At 36.3% G+C, this 21,584-nt stretch overlaps 1 protein-coding gene across 7 annotated transcripts in view; it reads left to right on the plus strand.

Annotated features, from left to right (window-relative positions):
- The window catches only part of LOC18430003 (calcium-dependent lipid-binding family protein), a 169,149-nt gene that overhangs the window by 71,114 nt on the left and 76,451 nt on the right, over nt 1–21,584 (plus strand). For 6 of the 7 annotated variants that reach the window (XM_088870658.1, XM_088870665.1, XM_088870660.1 and 3 more), the window contains 7 exons: nt 3,412–3,906; nt 4,027–4,365; nt 13,700–13,831; nt 14,126–14,239; nt 14,625–14,809; nt 19,084–19,192; nt 19,297–19,440. In XM_088870658.1, the coding sequence (XP_088726784.1) occupies nt 3,412–3,906; nt 4,027–4,365; nt 13,700–13,831; nt 14,126–14,239; nt 14,625–14,809; nt 19,084–19,192; nt 19,297–19,440 (1,518 nt within the window). Of the gene's footprint in view, nt 1–3,411; nt 3,907–4,026; nt 4,366–13,699; nt 13,832–14,125; nt 14,240–14,624; nt 14,810–19,083; nt 19,193–19,296; nt 19,441–21,584 lie in introns of those variants that run through there. The other variant, XM_088870664.1, reaches the window with a different exon arrangement.

The following is a 21,584-nucleotide window of genomic DNA, read 5'->3' on the forward strand; positions in this document are numbered from 1 at the left end:
ATCTGGTAATTTATGTGGGCAATTATTGTTAGTTATTTCTTAAAATAATCTTTAGCCTATTTTATTTGATATACTATTCAATAAACAATTAAGCATGACAAAATTACCGTGTATATGTATATACATATATGGAAAATGATCTTGTGAGCCAGTGGGCTCACAAGTAAAATGAGCCCATCAACCCAGATTGCATCTGGGCCGATCTGACGATCACAGATGTCTGATAGTGTTTGAATTTTAAGTTTTTTTTACAAATCCAAATCACTTGAAATTTTAGGTGCCTGTTCTTAAAAAATAGGTGAATCTTCAAAAATTATCAAACAACTATTTTACATGAAAAAAATTGACCAAAATACCCCCATAAAGTTTCGGGGTTATTTTTGTCAATTGTTTTTTTGCGGATTATTTTTTTATGTTTTTATTAGGTGCGGCTTGAAATTTAAGGTTGTGTTCTTCTCATCAAGTGATTTGGATTTATAGAAAAAAAATTGAAGTAGAAAAAAATTAAAATTCAAACACTCCCGAACATCCGTGATTGTCAGATCGGCCCACATTCAATCTGGGCCGTTGGGCTCATTTTTTCTTTTGAGCCCACTGGCTCACAGGATCATTTTCTTATATATATATATATATATATGTATATAGAAAAAGTCTTCCCAATGCCTATAGGCGAAAATGAATAGTGATTTCGCCTATGCTCATCACCGTTAAAAGTTAATCGCACGGTCATGATTGTTCAGTAGTGTTTCAATTTTCATTTTTTTTTATATATCGAAATGTTTTGAAATTTGGAGCGTGTGTACATCTTTGTGAGGCGCACGTAATAAAAATATGAAAAAAATATTTCACAAAATATAAATTGATCAAAATACCCCTGTAAATTTTCAAGGGTAGGTTGATCAATTTATATTTAGCGAATCATTTGTTTTATATTTTTATTAGATTATCCTTTCAGATCATTCCGATTTGTAGAAAAAAAATGACAAGTGAAACACTACGGGACAACTGTGACTGTGCGATGAACTTTGGATGGTGATGAGCATAGGCGAAATCACTGTTCATTCTCCCCTATAGGCGTTGCGTAGTGTTCATATATTTTGGCTATTCAAAGTGGTCTGATTCTCCATGTTTGATCATATTTGATCATAGTTATTTCTGCAGTTTAGATTTGCATATCATCGTATTCCAAAAAATTGGCATATATTGTTAAAAAGTTTACTGTAAAGGCTACAGTCGACTATATTCTTTTCTAATATGTAACTAACATGGAGGCATACATGAGGGAGAAAGAAAATGGATGAGTTTTTTTATTTATTTTTGGCTGGGATTAAGGGGGAGGCGATGCGAAGGCGGTGGAAGGGAACATTGGGAGATCAAGGACAGGAGGGTATACAGGTCAGAAAGGGAAGTGGGGTGGAGAGGAACAAATAGGAGAGGGGGGGAGCAAAGATAGAAGAGGGGTGGAGGGGAACAAAGGGAGAAGAGGAAATCTTGCATGCTATAAAGGAGACAAATGAACAACTTGGATTGGTTTCATTCCAACTCCTCCCCTGGTGATGGAGGGAAAAATTATATGTATTTTAATTTCTATTGAATTTTAAAGGTTGTATATTTTGCTTTAAGTTTTAGGATTTATTTTTTAAAATTTTAAGTTTTTTTTGGGATTCTAGGGTTTTCTTATATATTTTTTATTTACTATTCACAATTACTATTCCTGGTATTGTTCACCATTACTGCTCACATGTTATTGTTCACTCATTACCGTTCGCGAGGTTAGTTTTGATTTTTTTGTATTTTTAAGGGTATTTTATAGTCTTAAATGTTAAATTAGGGTTCCATAGGCTTAGAAAATATTGAATATCATATTTTGGGCGGCATATGTTATGGGAGTGAATTTTATTTTATGAAAAAGGAAAGTTCTTCTCTTGGCTTGATTAACAATCATGTACTTTCTCCATTATATCTGAATTTACTTGTTTAAGGTTCGGGAAAAAGGTGGATTCAATTTTTCACCTTTCCTTCCTGCGTCATTGGGCCAATGCTCCAGGCTTTATATTGGCTTTACAAAGGATGTGGTGAAAGGAAATTGAAACGCTGTGCTATCTCACTTATCTCCTCCGTATTGTATATCATCCTCCAAAGGTATGGGAGGTGCCGTTGGGCCATTTGATTACATTTGAGGTATCATCTTCAACAATTAGGGGATCTGTCCTGTAAGAAGTGACATGGCTTCTTCATTTGTCAAGTCTTCCACTCCAATCAATCCAGAGAGAGTAGATGTGTGTATCGTCTCATGAAATCCCTCCAATTCTATAAGGTTATTGATCAAACCATTAAGCTCATTGAGGATAATATATTTGCGAGACTAATGGGGGAGGTGACAAGGAGGCACACTTCTATCTCCTTGGTGAATCTCACTGTTAGGCACAACAAACTCTTTGACCAAAGAGTTTTGTGATACCATTGAACTCCCCAAGAACAAGATGCAAGGAAATCAATGTCTTGCAAATCCTCTCTTGCAGGGCTGCATTCCTAAGTAGTTTTAGATCATGTTGTCCTTTACAGGCATCTTCATCATGATCATTTGAGCCTTATCACAACTATTTGAGGTCGGCTAATTCCTGTTCTGCCATTCCGCTCTATCGAAAGCCATACCCTTAATCAGACCATAAGTCACCATATTTCTTCTCACTATTTTTATCCATGTTTTTTTTGACCTTCCCATTGCCCTTTTAGAGCCTTTCACTTGAAAAATCAAATCTTCCCTTCCTACATAGTGCTGTTCGAGGTTGACTTTGCACATGGTCAGCCACCTAAGTCTACTTTCCCTTATCGTATCACCTATTGTAGCCAGCCCCAAGTTCCCTCAGATGTATTACTTCCGAATTCTATTCTTTAATGTCTTGCTACTCATCTATCTCAACATCTTCATCTTAGCTACACATTCTATGGATATATTGTTCCTTTCTAGGCAAATACTCCATTATATAGCTGAGGAGCATATACCCTCAAGGACATTTCCAAGCCGAAATACTGCAACTTGGCATCCTGAATTGTGAAAAATATGAACTTTGGCAATGCCCGTTTGACTTTGAAGGACGCTGTGGTTTTCTTCATGAGTTTTCATGAGTTGTTCGATTCATTATTGTACAGATGTGTCGTGTTTTGCAGTTTCTAGTGAAATGAAATATTACTGTTTGCATTGTAAACTTGTCTGTTGTTACTTGTGATTTATATTATTCAAGGTGTACATTTTCTTGTGAATGCTACTCTTTTTGAGTTCACTTTCCATATATTTAGTTTTTCTATTCTAATCCTTCTTTTGTTTGAAGAATACGATTAATTTAGTTTGCATGCTATAGCTTTGAATTGTTGCGATATTGTTCTGAGCAAGGTTTTGGCTGTCTGCAGTTAAATCTTGTTCATTGGGGAGGTGACCTGACTGTAAAAATGAAGCTGCATTCTTTGAAAATCAAAGATGAGCTTCAAGGCCGTTTCTCAGGATCTATAAAGTATTTAGCATGTTCCGTATTGAAAGATGACACTGTTAATGCCCACTGTGGCTCACCGAGAGGAGCAGAGTTGTCCAAGCCAATGTTGGAAGATGATGATAATTTTAAGGACGCATTGCCGGAATTTTCCATGCCGAATCTGGGCTTTAACTCACTGAATAATCTTGAGATGCCCTCTAGCGAATTTTCTGATCCCATTGACATCGCTGGGTGCTGTGGTACAAGTAGTCCCATGAACAGTTTCATATTTCATGACAGTGGTCAGGTGCGTGGAAAGTATATTAGCGGAGAGGTGTTTTATGAGGCTCAGGACAGTGATATATCTGATTTTGTGTCTGTTTCCCTTTTGACGAGGCATCCTGGTTCTCCTAAATACAGTGGGACAGATATGCAGGTATTCTATTGACCTTTAGATTCTGTACAGCTTATTTGACAAGGCTATCTGTGTTATTTACATCATTGTGCTATCTTCATATACTGGAATATTGATTTTGTTTTGATTAAAACATGTCAGATGAACATTCGAATGTCAAGGTTGGACTTCTTTTGCAATAGGCCCACACTTGTTGCTCTTATTGGGTTTGGGTTGGATTTGAGTATCTTGAATGCTGGATTGGATTCTGCAAGTGATGCAAATGCTACGGTCAGAACTGCTTTTACTGAATCAACTCAAGATGCGGAAAGTGTGGAAGCAACTGAGCGTACATTTGTTAAAGGGTTGCTGGGTTATGGCAAAGCTCGAGTTGTTTTCTATTTGATTATGGATGTTGACAGTGTTCGTATATTTCTCAACAAGGAGGATGATTCACCTCTTGCAATGTTTGTACAAGAAAGCTTTCGGCTGGATTTGAAAGTAAGGAATGCTTTTCAGATCACTGTTGCTTTGTTTATAATGTTTGTTATCTAAAATAAATGTCAACATCCTTGGGCACCATCTCCATTTGTATGTGCAGTTAACTTAAGGTGGAAAGCATAACATATGAAGTTACGTAGTGTTATTATTTTTCTGCATTAATTTACATGAGTTGTTATTTGACTTCATAAATTTTTGATATTATTTTAATCTGAATAAAAGAAGTTCGTCTCGTTAAGTGTCATAATGTCACACTATTGATAAAATATACTGGGATGGATTTGTGGCTGAGGTTTATTGAGTTTATATTATTGTTTCATTGGTGTGATAGATTGTGTGCAGGAAATCTTTGTGCCTCTAGGCATTTGGATCTTGGTATGCTTTGTTCATGTGATCTCGGGTGTCCGATTAAGTGCGACATGTGCAGAGGTTATATGTGTCTACATGGTTATCTTTGTCAGTTTGCATGAATGCACTGAATATATGTTTGATTGGAGATTGTGATATCTTGTTCGCCATATATGTTGTCCATATGGTGTTGTTGCTTGTGTGTAGGGTGTTGTTGCTTGTGTGTAGGCATTAAAATATTCTCACACTGAAAATCATTGATATATTCATGTAGGTTTGGTGTGCAAATAATATTAAATTATTGGTCGAAACAGAGATGTTAGAAGGCAAGGAAGGCTGAGAAATCAACAAGGAAAAATTCCCAACTTGGGTTTGTAAAGAGTGAATTTCAATTGTGCAAAATTTCAGCCAACAGCTACTCTCAAATGCTCATTAAGTACTTTTACTGGTCTTGCAGTGGAGCCCATGGTTCTTTAAATCTTACATAATGACTCATCTGCCCAATGTTTTGACTAAATTGGGATTATAAACCCGAATTCTCAATACTCTCATATTAAGCTACCATAGACCTGGAAAAAGTAGCAATATTTAAATAATTTAGAGACCAGAAAGATGTACATCCTCACTCGATGATCTCCACTCATGCTGTTGCTTTCCTGATGTTTTATTGCCTTATGGCCAAGTTTGACCAATGTTGTGTGTAGTTGGTATTCTCAGTTATGCTTAGAACTTTGGTTGCATCGATTCTATTTGTAGTTTTATTTCCATACCTCATAACAATCTCAATGGTGTTGGTCATAACAATAGGCTCATCATGGATAGTTCATTTGAGATGATATGGCAAGCGTAATCTTGTTCTTGATGGTTCTTTTGATGGAGTTTCATCATTTAACATTTGACGTGATACTTATTGTATCACTGGCTATACACTTTCTAGCATTCTGCGTATCCTCATAAGGGGAAAACTCATTCATGCTTGCTCACTCTCTTAACATCAATCATCTTCATCATTATGTATGATGCATCTGTTTACTTCCTTTTTGGTAGCAGCTTTCGTCTAATCAAGGATTACTTATCTGTGTGATCTTGACTAGACCCTCTGACGGTATTTTCATTTGTCAAAACCAATTTGTCTGTTCATTTGCTTCCACATTTTATTGTGTTTTTGTTTTGTCCCAGTCATGTAACTCTTGGAAGTGTAAGAAGCAAGATGCGGAATTGAAGTGCTGCATAAGAGCTGAGTAGTTTGCTTTGCCTTTTGCCTCTCTCAAATTGTTTGGGTGTAGTGTCCCATTGGTGATCTCTGTTTCCTATGCCTATGCGTATGACAAAATATTGAGATGGCTTGTAGTCCAATGCAGAGTTATCGGAATCTCTTTGCAGAGGTTGCGATTCAGGTTCGGATTCCTGATTCAGTGATTCTGACAAGGGATCTTTATAGAAACCGTATCCTGGAATTTAGGATATAGATTCCATACGTTAGGAATCTAGTTTCATACCTTTTTAGGAATCTCGATACCATTATTTGTTGAATTCAGCCCCAAAATTTTTCATCTCGAAATCATTATTTGTGGAATTTTGGCCCCAAAATTTTTCGAACATCAATTCCAACATTTATTGAATCTTGATACCATGTTTGTTGATTCCTGATTCCACATGTAATGAATCTTGATTCGTTATGGTTTTGAATCTAGAATTTACAACATATAGAGTGCGAAGATGCTACACTACACATCAAAGCACTCGCGACTATGGCAGAGGTAGCATGCATATAACGGAGCAACCACCTCCGTTCATAGGAGCAGGGAACTGTGATTCAATCACCATGATATTTTGCTTCGACCACCATAAGATACCTGCTTGATGTCAAAATCTCTCTCTATCCATCTGTTGTTTTTTAATTCAGGCAATAATGTATCCATGTGTGTTCTTGATGCTTAGACTGAATTTCTCCCCTACCACAATGGCATAATGTGAATGTAAGCAAAATAATAATAATGATAAATACGAAATAAATAAAAAACTATTCGAATTACATAATGTCCAATTTCTTAAATGGTTACTACTTTTTAAAGGTAATTGGAGTAGAAAATGCTTCTAATAGTGCGAAGGCTTGTTCGAATCACATTTATAATAGTGCTTCTTTAAAGTATAATTGGTAACTACAACACATACAGTAAATACCATAGCACAGAGAAAATCGTTTTTTGTCTGTATAATGATGAAGTCAAGATCACAATTTCGAAATACCAAGGTTTCAAAAAATGCTAGGCGGTCGGCTCGGGGCCCAGTGTCCAAGCGGGCACCCAAAACCTTGGGTCCCCTGTAGTACAAGTTTTTAAGATATATACATGTATTTGTTCAAACACATATGTGAATAGATTTGTGTTAATTTTGTAATTTATTGCATTTGAAAATATTGTAACATACGTTTTTATAACAAACATATGACATATCGGCATATCGCATGTTGAGAATAAACTTGTTCAAAATTTCAAAAATCAAACCATAATAACTTAACTCTCCAATTCTCCATATTCCATATCCATAAAATAAACCATAATAACATTCAAGTCTCCGACACTCCAAGTCTTCAACAAACTTACTTTCAAAAGTATAAAACCACACAACAAAATAGTACAAAACGACAAAAAATGTCTATCTAACATCCACAATCCAAATGTTTAAAGCCCAAACCAAAATAGCACAATAAAGATACTATAAAAGAAGAGAGAGGAATCAATAAGAGTGAGAGTCATTATCATTATTCCTTGCATCATTTGCATCAAATCGAGGCCGTCATCATCAAAATCATTGCCCTTTTCAACATATTCCTCTTTTTCGATAGATTCTTTTGAATCTGCCTCCCCTTTCTCTCTCTTCCTCTATGAGTGTTAACGATCAACATAGGTCATTTCTCGAGTGGCCCTCTTAAGATCAGAAGCTCGTCCCAAAGTCTCCTCGACCATTTCCCAGGTCAAACCCTCTTCGGGGATGACCTTATTAGTACCAGGGTCCTCAACCAGCCAATTTGATGCATTCTCCATGCTTTTCGAAGCGACGAGATCCTTCTTTGGCTTGTTTTTCTTCTCCTTGAGCCTTTGATTCTCTCTAACATAAACCAAGTCATTGAGCTTCCTTTGCTCTAACCTATTTCTTTTGCAGCTATAAGTAAACATGCATGAGTACTAGACTACTATGATCTTCTTATCTTCTCTGAATGTTTATTAGAAAGATGAACTTGTAAACAAGAAAAGCATATAAAATATAAAAATACCATCTCAAACGAACTCTAATTGCGCTCACAACCTGAAGAAGTAGTTGTCAAACTCAGGATTTAATTAGCCATCTTCCAGAGGTGTGGAGCGTTATTGTCATGTTGTCTCTACCATTGGGCTGCAATACGTGGACAAATTTTATAATTAATTTACATATTTAACATTATCACATATAATTTTAGGAACCTAAAAGTTGAAAGAAAACTAGAAAACTAGGCAGCAAAAGTACAAAATATATTACCTGGTTCGTCTTTGTTTCTCTGTATTAGTGCCATATCTTTCCCAAATGACATCAAAGCACACTTATACAAAATGAGCTCTTATGTTGATATCTTATCTTGGATATGTGGATCAGAAACTAGTCTCTCAAGGCATTCGTTAAAACCATCTATAATTGTACCTTTTGCCTCAATATCTTCATCTTCATAAAAGAATTTTGGGTTCAAGTAGAATCCCACTACATGCAATGGTCTATGGAGCTGGCTATCCCACTTGGCATCTATAATCTCCCAAATTGGGTCGTACTTGGCCTCATCATTGCCCAAATTCTCTGCAATTTCATTCTTAGCCCTTTCAAGTGCATTATATATAAAGCCCATGGAAGGCTTATCAACATCAACCGAGCGCAAGGCCTTCACCAAAGGAAGAAATACTACTATCTCATGCTTTACGCCACGCTAAAAATATTTAGAAAGAATAATATCCCATGAAGAATAATATCCCGTGCCTTCTTTGCCTTGGCATCTCTAGACCACTTACACCTACTCCACTCCTCTGAAGCAAACATGGACCTCAATGGGATCCTCCTACTATACATGCTCTTTAGACTAAGGTAAGCAGCGGCAAATCTAGTGACCCTGGGCCTCACTAGCTCTCTCTTCTTTGTAAACTTGAGCATCGTGCTAAGGGTAATTGTGTGACTGTATATGAAGACTGTAACCTCCTTAACCTTAGAAAGAACTCCTTTAATAGTAGTTAACTTGCCAATAACTTCAATTATAAGATGTACGTAATGTGTAGCGCAATGAGTCCAAAATATGCGAGGCTTCTTCTGTTGAAGCAAATGACCTGCAGGTAGATTGGGAGCAGCATTTTCTATAACCACTTGAATTACAAATTCTTCCCCGACCTCTTCAATGCCCTTATCAATGAAAGAAAATATATAATAAGAATGAATATCGCTAGAAGCCTCAACGGATCTCTAACAAACTATACCTAAGGGACAATTTACTAATAAATTCATGGTACTCCTCCTATCACTATACTTAAGGGACAATTTACTAACAAATTCATGGTACTCCTCCTATCACTCTTTTGTTGAAGCAAATGACTTGCAGCTAGATTGGGATCAGCATTTTCTGTGACCACTTGAATTACAAGTTCCTCCCCGACCTCCTCAATGCCCTTATCAATGAAAGAAAATATATAATAAGCAATGAATATCACTAGAAGCATCAACGGATCGCAAACAAACTATACCTATGGGACAATTTACTAACAAATTCATGGTACTCGTCCTATCACTCTACATATCAGTCATTAAAAGAACCCCAAATTTAGCCTACTCCTCCTTATGGGGCTTGAGATATTCCTGAGTAACCTCAACTTCTTTCTTTAGTAGCGGCTCGCCAATCTCATATGGAGTTGGGCTTTTCAAACCTGGCCAAAATTGCCCTATTGCCTCCAACATTGTATGGAAGCTACTCAAGCGAGTGGTGTTAAAAGAAATACACGCATGTTATAACCATCGAGCAATATACTGAATCACCGGCCCCTGTCTTCCTTCTTAAATCTATTTTCAAGTGTCACCTGTTTTTCCCCCTTTCCTTTCCCTTTTTCAATTACTGCCTCGGGGCTAGGTGTAAAAAAAACTATCAATGGGCCATCTCATACAAGGCTTCTTAGACCCATAAGTCCTCTTACCCGTAGAGCTTGGAGTACCAACCATGGCTACCTCCTCTTCCCCCTCTTCATCCTCTTTAGTGTTAATACCATCATAAAAAACATAGACCCTGCCTTTAATTCTGCCATATCCTTTGATTTTATTTTATTTTAGCCTTTTCACCTTCAATGTACTCATAAATTTCTTTCCTTACAAGTTCTTACACGGGGCAACATCACCGCTAATATCGACAATATGTTTCTTAAATCTATTTGTTGGCATTAGAAACATGTCCACAGAAATTGCACATAATTTTATTCCTATCATTTTTGTCCGAGTTAATACAATACTTCCATTCTGGATCCCCACCCCTAGTAGACCTCGTAGAAGACATCTCAAATCAGAAAATAAAACTCAATTAAAGATTACAAACTGACCTTTTTTGCACAATATCTGGTCTTCAATGTTTTTTACCTCAATCGAGCTACTAACCAACTCAAAAGTCTTCTAATACTTCTAATAGCACCCTAAAACTAATTTCAATGAGAAAAGGAAACTTTTACAATCCACAATATATACTTTCGATTCTCAGAAATTACCTTAGATTCACAGAAATACGTTTAGCATAGAGATTGTGTTTTTTTCACTTTGGGGGTTAAAAATAACCTCCATCATATATTTATACTATCTTGGGGGTTTCAAAATGACCCCGTTTGCCCTTTGGCCAATTTGAAAAATGAAAAAGGGCCTACGACCTTGGGAGCTGAGCGCCCATTGAGCCGTCCTGGGTGCCACCTAGGTACATTCGCCCGTGTTGGGCCACTTGGGCTTGGATGTGCGGTGGTTATTGTCTAGGCCGCCTAGACGTCGGGCGGACTATTTTTTAAAACATTGAGAAATACAGGGGATAACATTTATATCGTAGATAATTTCGCTAGTGGACTACTTGACCCTAATTTCAATAATCAATACATTGATTTCAAATATGAGGAACCCTTTTACGAGTGTAATACGAAACATTTGATATCGAATGCTTAGGAACCCTTGTACAAGTCTAATACGAAACATTTGATATCGAATGCTTAAATAGGTTCGAAGTCCATAAAGCGCGAGATACCGTTGATATAGGAAACTTGTTTCTATGGGGCTTCTCACTTGACTCTATAGAGTTACAAATCTTGACTACCAATTGGGATCAGGCTCAATTCTAAACTAATATGGATCACATTTCCAAACTGGCATGAATCTCAGTTCCATATACATCAGAAACTATTTCAAATATGTCGGAATCTAGATTCTAAACTGGTGAGAATATCGGTTCCACATACATTGGAAATTTGATTCCTAAGATTTCAGAATCTCGATTCCTTGGGGTCGATTTCAAGGAGGTAGGAATCTCAGTTCCACATAAATCAGAATCTTGATTCCATATGTGGTGGAATGTCAATTCAATTTTGGTCGTTTCTCGATTCCCCAAAAAAAATAGGAATCTCATTCCCTGTGATTCCCATTGTACGGACAATGATTCCAAAAACAGGAATTTTCTAGACCGCTGCAATCCCCCGATTTCGATTCCCAAAACAATTTGGGTTCCCTGGCGTTTCTAGCAACTATGCTTCAATGTTGTTTGATTGCTCTAAACACTATGAGGTTGATTGATGCAGAAAAAATTTCTCATGGAAGAAAATCAAATAATTTATTGATTGGGAAATTAAGGAGGAAGAGTACAGGACGGGCTTCCATTATCTATTCTAAATTCTCTACATTGACCACTTTGTATAAGAAAATACCTTATTAAGAGCCCAAAAACTTTGTATAAGAAAATACCTTATTAAGAGCCCAAAAACTCCTAGTTCTAATTGAAATAAAAGTTCTAATTAAAACAAGTTGTAATTGAAATAAAAGTTCTAATAGAAAAAAGTTCTAATTGAAACAAAATTCGTAATGACATTTTTCACTCGCAATAAAACAAAATGTTACACTTAGTACTCTAACTGCTCTAAATAACTCCTGAAATACTAAAATTTTAAAAAACCCTAGGATCTCTTCAAAAATTTTAAAACTCTAAAAATAATTTCTAAAATGAAAATTTAAATTTAAATATACATCCTTTGAAGTTAAACAAAATTTAAGGTATGGATCTCTTTGTCCTGCATTAGTCTTCCCTGGTCGGAGAAAACTCGGCATTTTGAAGTGTCATAAGATGAATTCATAATCAAAACCACCTTCTTCAGCCTTCTTTGTTGGTTCAATGATTATTAGTGGTAAAAGAAATCCTCAGGAAACAGATTCTGATATATATATTGAGGAATTGATGCACATTTAACAAATTCAGCTAGCCTTGAACTCGCATTGAAAATCATGTAGGAAACTGGCAACTCTTATTATCTGGGCATTTAGTGTCTTCTTGACATCTATTTCATTACTCTCTAAATCCAAGTCCACAATTTACAGTTTATGAGTCGACCACGCTTCCGTTGTGCTAATTTGATTCCAATGCTCTATATCTCTCGAATGCTCCACCTTTTTAATATCCTTGAAATCTTCATCTTAAATCTTATCATAGACCAGGTCTCTTAAGAGATTTTTCTTGTTCATCTGAGCATGTATTGAAGATTTGACTTGAATCCGAATCTACAACCTGCTGATTTTAAAAGTAACCTGAGTCAAAATTAAGAATGTCCACCTTCATATTGAAAACTCTAGATTGATGTCCCCCATGTTGGTCATCAAGTCTGGGTTTAATGAGGTTGCATTGGATCATATTTGGCATGCGTGCCCTAGGGGATGGACATCGTTACTAAGGCTCTGCATCACTTTCTAGCTTACAAACTGATGTTCTTGAATTTCACCACATCTTTGAGTGGAATTTTCATTAGGAGTCTCCCTGTAATTGCTTCTTAATACCATTTGTGGATTTTGCAATGGCTACGTTACGAACTAGTCATTGTTCCATATTATGTTCATGTAAGTCATTTTGTGGGGGCCCATTGGTATTTTAGTCAATGCACCTGTACTTGGAAGCATAAAAAGGATTCATGACCATGAAGTTAGAGTATTTCGTTCTTTCAACTCTTCATATTTCTTTCATCTGCTCTTCTCATGCTCATTCTCCACATACCTTGGACGACTGTGTCATGACATAGTTTATGTTAGCACATCATTTACATGACTTGTTACAACAATTTGAGGCTGTTAGGCATTTTCAATTTTTGGGTAATGTTAGGTAGTTCTATTTACTTTTATTCTGTTGTGCTGTTTATATGTTTTATTTGTTTTGGCATTTTTCTTTGCACTTGTCTTTAATCTTGTATAAAAGTTACAGACATTTCCAGTTTCCAATATCTATACCTGTATTGATGTGTATTGTAAGCGTCATGCCATAAGTTTTAGGCTCTTATGAGAACCTTAGTCTTGTATTTTAGAATATTATGGCAACATTATTCCGTTTTCCCTTGGTGGACCTTTTTGCATTTTCTTATACTTGTTTTGTATGTGTCTCCGAATCATTTGTTGCATGTTGTACACCTAGTATCATATTGTTGTACACCTAGTATCATATTTTAATTTTTTTTTTACTTGAGCCCGGCTAGGTCAATTACTTCTAGTTAAGAAAATGGTTGAAGTATGGATTGTTTGAAGTTCTGTCTTACTAGTGTTTTTAGTCCTCACCTCATGACGTGATTTTCAATTTACAAGGCCATTGTCTTTCTACTACCCAAATCTTTAGTAGCAATATTCAAAACATGGGGGACAATTGGAATTCCCTATTTTAAATTTGTGTTTACTGTTAATGTTATTGCTTAATTGTTATTTGCTTTTCTAGGTTCATCCGGGCTCTCTTTCAATTGAAGGGACCTTGGGTAATTTGAGACTTTGTGATATGTCTCTCGGTCCAGATCATTGGTGGGGATGGCTTTGTGACATACGTGATCAGGGAGCTGAGTCACTTATTAAGGTACTCTGTTTTGGCTCTAGAGCTTTTATGATTGGTGAATTTTGATAAGATCAATGATGCATAAAATAATGCATACATGATTGGATGTTTGATTTATAGTTTGGTAATTTTGGGCTCTTGTACTATGAGTGCTTATTTTCCCCTAAATCCAACTACATATGAAGTGTCAGCATTCCTCTTGGGGGTGATGAGTGTTTCCCATCTGAATTTCTTAGTATTTAACTTGGGTCAATTTTTTCTTTGGAGCATTTCATTAATTGTCTTGAGGCTAAGTTTTTTTGTTATTTTCTGTAGTTCACATTTCAGTCGTACAATGTTGAAGATGATGATTATGATGGATATGAGTATAGCTTGAGTGGACGACTTTCTGCAGTGCGTATTGTTTTCCTCTACAGATTTGTTCAGGAGGTATGTTATTTACCGTGCCATCCATGTAAGTCATATTTTTTGATAAGCTGCTGCTTAATCGCAGTTCATTTTCTCATGATGAGATTTATTCATTGTTTATGGATGCGAGATTGCTTTATGAAGAGATTATTGACAGTGTTATTTATGATTCAACATTTTAAAACGATTGATATTTTGTCTTGGGAAATGTTTTGGTGTGGCAGCCAGAATGGTGCTATCCACTGCCCTATATTAATTGGACTGCGGCCGCACTCTAAACAGACACTTTATTTTATTGAGGCTATAAGAATTTCTTCTTCCTTTTGAGTTTTGGATTGTTAAGATTAATGAGTAGTTTTATATCAAAAGATTTAATCATAGACTTCTGGAAAAATGCGATCTACAGATAACCTCATACTTCATGGAACTCGCCAATCCACAAACTGAGGAAGCTATTCGACTTGTGGATAAAGTTGGTGGTGTGGAATGGCTGATTCAGAAATACGAGATAGATGGTGCCACAGCTGTAAAGCTGGACTTGTCACTGGACACACCAATAATAATTGTGCCACGAAATTCCAAGAGCAAAGAGTGGGTATCCCTTTATGTAGATATTCCTGGGCCATATTATTGTTACCGTTGGTTTTGTTGTTGTTGCTGCTGCTGCTGTTTTTGTTGTTATTGTTCTTGATTTGTATGCAACGAATGCCAATAACGGATGGCTACGGTGTTGTCAAATTGAAGGAAATTAATGCTTTACAGGTTTCCATTATTATTGTTATTTTTTTTAGAAAGATTGTTGTTTGTCATTGTTGTTGTTTTTGGTGGTGGTGGTGTTGGTGGTGGTGGTGGTGTTACTATTATTTGCATTATTATCCTGTTAAAAAATCTTACTTATGTTATCATTTGTTTCTTTCTATCATGCTTGACCTAAATGGTTGAATCCTTACTCCCACTAGTTTGCATCTACCTTTGCGCTAGACTGTTCCAATATTATGTTTGATTCATTACTCTGATTAAATTCCTTTTTTATCAGTTTGATAAAGTTAGAGTCATTATGTTGGTTTGTTGTTTGACAGCCAGTAATTATCTTTTATATGCTTAAACCAGCAGTAGGCTTGTTTTGGAGTTTGCTATCTTTGATGATAATATGCTCCTGTGGGAAGCATTTCATAAATTCACTCCCTTGGGTAAAACCCTACCTTTCCTCCTCAACCAAGCAACCAACATCATATATGTATGTATGTATGTATGTATCTATATATAATGTATGTATGTATCTATATATATATATATATATATATATATATATATATATATATATATATATATATATATATATATATATATATATTGAATAGAGATTATTCAATTGTTGGACAGTGAAATGTAAGTATTGAGGAACTCATAATTTGTTTTCTTTTTATTTGGGAATGCTTCTCTGGTGATTCTATTGTGGATAATTCAGCTTAAAAATTTGTGGTAAAATACTGGAGGGAGTAAACGTACAGTATGCTCTTGCGGGAGCATGATATACACCTTCTTTTAGAATATTATTGTGACATAGGTTATTGAGAATCAGCTGTAGTTTTTGGAAAACCCACTCTGATTATTGTTGATATGTAACAACCTTAGGAGGAGGCTTTTTTAAGCATTCTCTAGGTTTTAAGTGTTGGTATTGCATATTTTGTATGAGTGGTTTCTGCAGACATCCTGTTTTGATATTGTAACTGTATAGTTTTTGGAAAACCCACTCTGAAGGCCTTTTTACCTGGAAATTCTCCCTTGGAGATGGATTACGTGAGCTGTCTAGTGTACATTGATTTCCTTATGTTTTCTTTTGTTATCATTGATTTACGAGCTTCTTTTTCTTCTTCTTCTCCCTCATTAAGTTAGGAGTTTTTTCTTTCTCGCGATATCTTAAAACATAATTTCATCATTTGAATTTGTTGATTGTTTTGTGGCATATAGAGTCTTGAATTACAATTATGTTATATAGTAGTAAACCTATAGTTACCTGGATCGCCCATTGGGGTAGCGATTCTGTTTCGGATTCTCGATTCTGCATTTCGCAAGATGAAACTCGATTCTGAAAGACAGGAATCGCGTCTCTAAGTTTCTCGAAATGCAATTCAATTTAGTTTATAAATCTCGCTTCTTGGAAGCCTGGAATCAAGATTCCATTTCGCAGACTTTGTGATTCTTAGCTACACAACAATGCGATTCTGCTTGTGCGAAACGTTGATTCCAAATTTTTGGTAATTGCGAATCCATTTTGTTTGGAATAAGGATTCTATATCACAAATATCTTGATTCTTAGCTACACAACAATGTGATTCTACTTGTGCGAAACGTTGATTCAAAATTTTTAGGAATTGTGAATCTAACGTTGTTGCACATGGCAACGTTGATTCAAAATTTTTAGGAATTGTGAATTTGAAGTTGTTGCACATGGCATTAAAATCGAAGTTTTAAATATGGGGAATATGTGAAATTTTTTATTTCTTGTTTTTTAATTTCTATCCTTGTTTTCAAATTCCATATTACTTTTCTTACCGGGTATAAATATTACTAAAAAAAATTTTACTTCAAATTTAATAATTTTTGGTAAATGATGTGGGTACTAATGTCATATTGTTTAATAGATGATGGGTACCAAGGATAGAAATGATGGTCTTTATAGAAATATGGTAAATGATGGTCTTAATTGTTCTTGAGAAAGCTTATGATAGAGTACCTCGAAATTTGATTTGGCAGGCGTTGGAAAAGAAAGGCGTCTCTAAACACTACATCGACTTGGTAAGAGACATGTACAATGAAGCGTTAACTCGTGTAAGAACAACTAGTGGTGAGACGAGTGAGTTTTAAGTGACAATAGGTCTACATCACAGGCCTGCATTGAGCTCGTACATCTTTGTCTTAGTTATGGACGACTTACTGGGCACCTACCGGATGTGGTACCATGGTGCATGTTGTTTGCAGATGACATAGTTTTTATTGATGAGACCCGAAACGGCATCAACACAAAGTTAGAACTTTGCAGGGATGCTTTAGAATCCAAATGTTTTAAAATTAGTTGGACTAAGACAGAGTATATGGAGTGCAACTTCAGTAATAATAGGAGTAGAGACAAGGAACTAGTTAAGATTGACGGCCAGGAAGTACGAAAAGGATTACACTGTTGATATCTTGGGTCAATAATTCAAGAAAATGATCGATGAAGATGTCGCACACAGAATTAGAGCTGGGTGGGCAAAGTGGAGATGTGCAACTGGAATTTTATGTGATTGCTACATACCAATGAGGCTGAAGGGCAAGTTATATAGGACAACAGTAAGACTAGCTTTGCTCTATGGGGCGGAATGTTGGGCAGACAAAAAGAAATATACCCATAGAATGAGTGTAGCGGAGATGATGATGTTGAGATGGATGAGTGGTAAGACAAGAAGGGATAGTATTCGAAATGAATCTATTCGAGAGAATTTAGGCGTGGCACCAATACGCGATAAAATGAGAGATAGTAGACTTAGGTGGGCTGGCCATGTGTGACGTTGACCAAGTACATCACTTTTTAGGAGGTGCGAGTTAGTTCAAGTGAAAGGACTGAAAATGGCAAGGGGTACGCCCAAAAGGGCGTGGTTGAAAGTAGTCCGAAAAGATATGAGAACTTATGGCCTCATTGAGGATATGACCTTTAATAGAGCCGAATGGAGAACTAGGATTCATGTAGCCGACCCGAAATAATTGAAAAAAGGCTAAAATGATGATGATGATGATATGATGGGTACCATGATATACTATCATTGCTTTTCTTCAAGTAGAATAAGAGGATAAGAATATGAGCGAAGTGCCCTATGGTGTTTTAGGGTAAATTTATCATTAAATATCAAAAATTGACTTAAATTGAATAACTCAATTTTCGAAAGTCAAAAGTAGCAAAGAAGAATTTCTATGTCATCTACTTATTTATAATTCAAGGAAAGGCGATAGAGGAAGCTCGCCCTTGTTCTCACTAGTTGTATGTCGTAGACCCGCTCCAGGTCTTGTAGGTGAACGGCTGTTGGTAGACCGAGTCCATTGTATGGGGTTGTTGACAAAGATATCATAAAGGTTGACATTGGTAATTGGACTAAATATATGCACACCAAAATTTAATCTATTAATAGTTGATAAAATTTAAATAGTTTTTGAATACTTCTTTCATATACTGGAGGGGATTGGTGCGCAATTCCAGTATATGGAGAATCTTGATTCCTAAATGGTGAAAATCTTGATTCCAAGTTGAAGGGGACAACGATTCTAGAATTTTAGGAATAACGATTTTATATTTGTAGAAATCACGATTCCAATCTCATTGGATCGCGATTCTATAATCCACTAAACTATGTGGGGTCAGGTGTGATTCCATATAGGTTTGAAACTTGATTCCAACATGAAGGGACATAGATTCTCACAAATAGGAAACAAGATTCCTAATTTATTGGATCACAATTCCGATATAGTGCGAATCACGATTTGTAATTGTGAATCGTACGAACAACGATTCCAAGTTTAAGAAACATCTGATACACGCGATTCCGACTCCTTAGATGATTCCAAATCACAGGTGTTTCCAAAACCTTTAAGTAAAACCATGTATCACTTCCGTTTACAAAATAAGTTTGCTAGTGTCTTCTGTTATGTATGGGCATGGATATCAAATTCTCAAAGTAATGTGATGGTTGCACAAAAAAGACGAAATATTGTTTTGGCTTATTTATTCCTAGACAACTTCGAAGTTACTTAGTGTTCTAAGTTTTTCTTTGTTAATCTTTGTCCCAAGTTTCTGGAAATAGAGTTCATAGTCTAATTACCCCAGAATTCAGTTTCATGCAGCTTGATCTTGGCCATCTTCAAGTGAGGAACAGTTTCAGTTGGCATGGATGCCAGGAGAAAGATCCTTCTGCAGTTCATCTTGATGTTCTTCATGCGGAGGTTAGTATTGCACATGTTTTGTGTGTTATGTCTTTCTTCTCTCTCTCTCTCTCTCTCTCTCATGAATTAGTGGCTTTATGGCTTCCTTCCTGTTGTAATTGCAGATTCAGGGTATTAATATGGCTGTCGGAATCGACGGGGTGCTAGGGAAGCCTATGATAAGGCAAGGCCAAGGACTTCAAATCCAAGTGCGCCGCAGTTTGAGGGATGTTTTTCGGAAAGTCCCAATGATGTCTGTAGAGGTGAAGGTGAGCCAATTCAGATTGTGTTTGTGATGATACTTTTATGGACTCCTATAGATCACTATGAACTAGAACATATAAGTATGTTTGCCTTTGGAATGCAAATGAACACATATGCGGATGTAGTTTGTTCTAAGTTGTCAGGTCTTGTTGGGATAACGAGAACCTCATGATGTCCTCCACTTGTAATGAGAACGTCCTCTTTCATTCTCACTTCTTTAACCTTGTGAACCGTGATGTTCTTTGTGTCACATTTTTGGGGCTGACGCCAGTATAATCGTAATTGAATTCAATCTTGTTTTTCACTATGGGGGCAAAAAAGGATAAAGAAAGAAAAAAAACGATTGAACTGGTTGCCATTATATTCATATGATGCTCTATATAGTTTAATTGTGTTATATTGCTAAGGCGTGGAGCTGGCAGATTGGTTTGCTGAATCTGTGGGGAAAAATGTTGTGTTCATCTCATTGATTAATTATGACTTGTGGTCTTATATAGTTTAATCGGTAAGTGTTTTGTGTTAATACTGCAGATAGTTTTGGGGCCTTCTGAGTTTATTTATCTTGTTGAGTTTTCCGTTAGTTTTCTCTTAGTTGTTGCCTCGATCTGACTTTGATCTTTGATTATCCTTAAATCATTTCTTTGGGGCTAAGCTACACGTGAGTGAGATTCAATATTTCACCTTGTTTATAAGTAATTCAGTGTTATTTTACATTTTATTTGTGGTTCTTTTACAATTTGGCAGATCCCAGGTACCTTCAAAGAGTGACATGTATTCTCTTTGTAGTGACTGTTATGGGACCCCTGCACATTAAGCATACAATAATTTTTATGGATTCTTTTTGTAACAGTCGTGCATTTCTTTACTGTAACAATCATGGGGTAGTCATACATAATGGGCTGTAATAGTCATGCATAACGGTTGCAACTCCTATAGATATTGACCTACACGTATTTAACTCCCATAGGGATCTATGTATATATAGGGCACATTGCCCCACGATTTGTAGAGAGTGAAAAAAAACATCTATATTTTCTTTCTCTTGTGCTTGAATATTACGTTCTTTCTCTTCTCTCTCAATCTTAACATGGTATCAGAGCAAGGAGTGAAAACCTAGGATATCCATTATTTCGGGTGACCTACTTCTTGAGCTTGAAGTTGTGGTGTATCAGTAACCTTGTATTTCGAACGTGATCATTTAGCTTTCCTCTACCAGTAAGTAAGTTTTTACCCCAAACTCCTCCTTTTTCAGCAACCGGATATTTCTGGCAACACCATATTTCTAGCAACCTCATATTTCCAACAACCTCACATTTCCAACAATCTCACATTTGAAGCTAAGGAATTAGTACCTTGAAAAAGAGCCTTAGGGATTCTAGTTTGATAGAGAAGGAAAATGTTAGAAATCGGGCACAATATTTCCTTGGGAAGCAGTTAATCTGACCACCCAAGATTGATAATTACTACGGTTAAGCTCGATGGGACTAACTACTTAGAATGGTCCCAATTTGCCAAAATGTTCATAAGAAGCCGGAGGAAATTGGGTTATATCATAGGAGTAGTGAAAGAGCTTCCCATAAGTGATTCATGCCATGATGGATGGGAAAGTGAGACAATAATGGCACCCTTCATTCCTTGTAGTCAACTATCAGCAGGGGGCTGCTGTTTCTTAAGGCTACAAAGAATATATGGAAAGTAGTAATCAAGACATACTCGCAACGTGATGATATGGCTAAGATTTACCAATGGCATTGTGAAAGAGCTAATTTGCGGCAAGGACAAATGACTGTGGAAGAGTGCATAGGGATATTAAGGCGATATTGGGCAAAACTAGACCCCTGTTAGCCAATTAATCCCATTGTTGAAGACATTAAAAAACAAGCCAAGCAATGACTGATCTTTGAGTTCTTAGTAGGTTTACATCCTGACTTTGAACTTCAGAGAGGGAAAGTTCTAAGAAAGGACAAATTGCCTTTCTTGTGTCAGTCTATAATTATTTAAGAGGGGAGGCTAGTTAGAAAGGCTATTGCAGAAGGGCTAAACTCAAGCATCCATCTTGAACGATCAGCTGTTGCAATAAGCTTCATGCAAGGAAAATGGGTACAAACATGACCAAATTGTTTCCCCCTCTCTCCCGCTGAAAAGGAGA

This window comes from Amborella trichopoda, chromosome 6 (assembly GCF_054954075.1).
Source record: "Amborella trichopoda isolate Santa Cruz 75 chromosome 6, AtrichopodaSantaCruz75HAP2 v2.0, whole genome shotgun sequence".
Classification (NCBI taxonomy): Eukaryota; Viridiplantae; Streptophyta; class Magnoliopsida; order Amborellales; family Amborellaceae; genus Amborella; species Amborella trichopoda.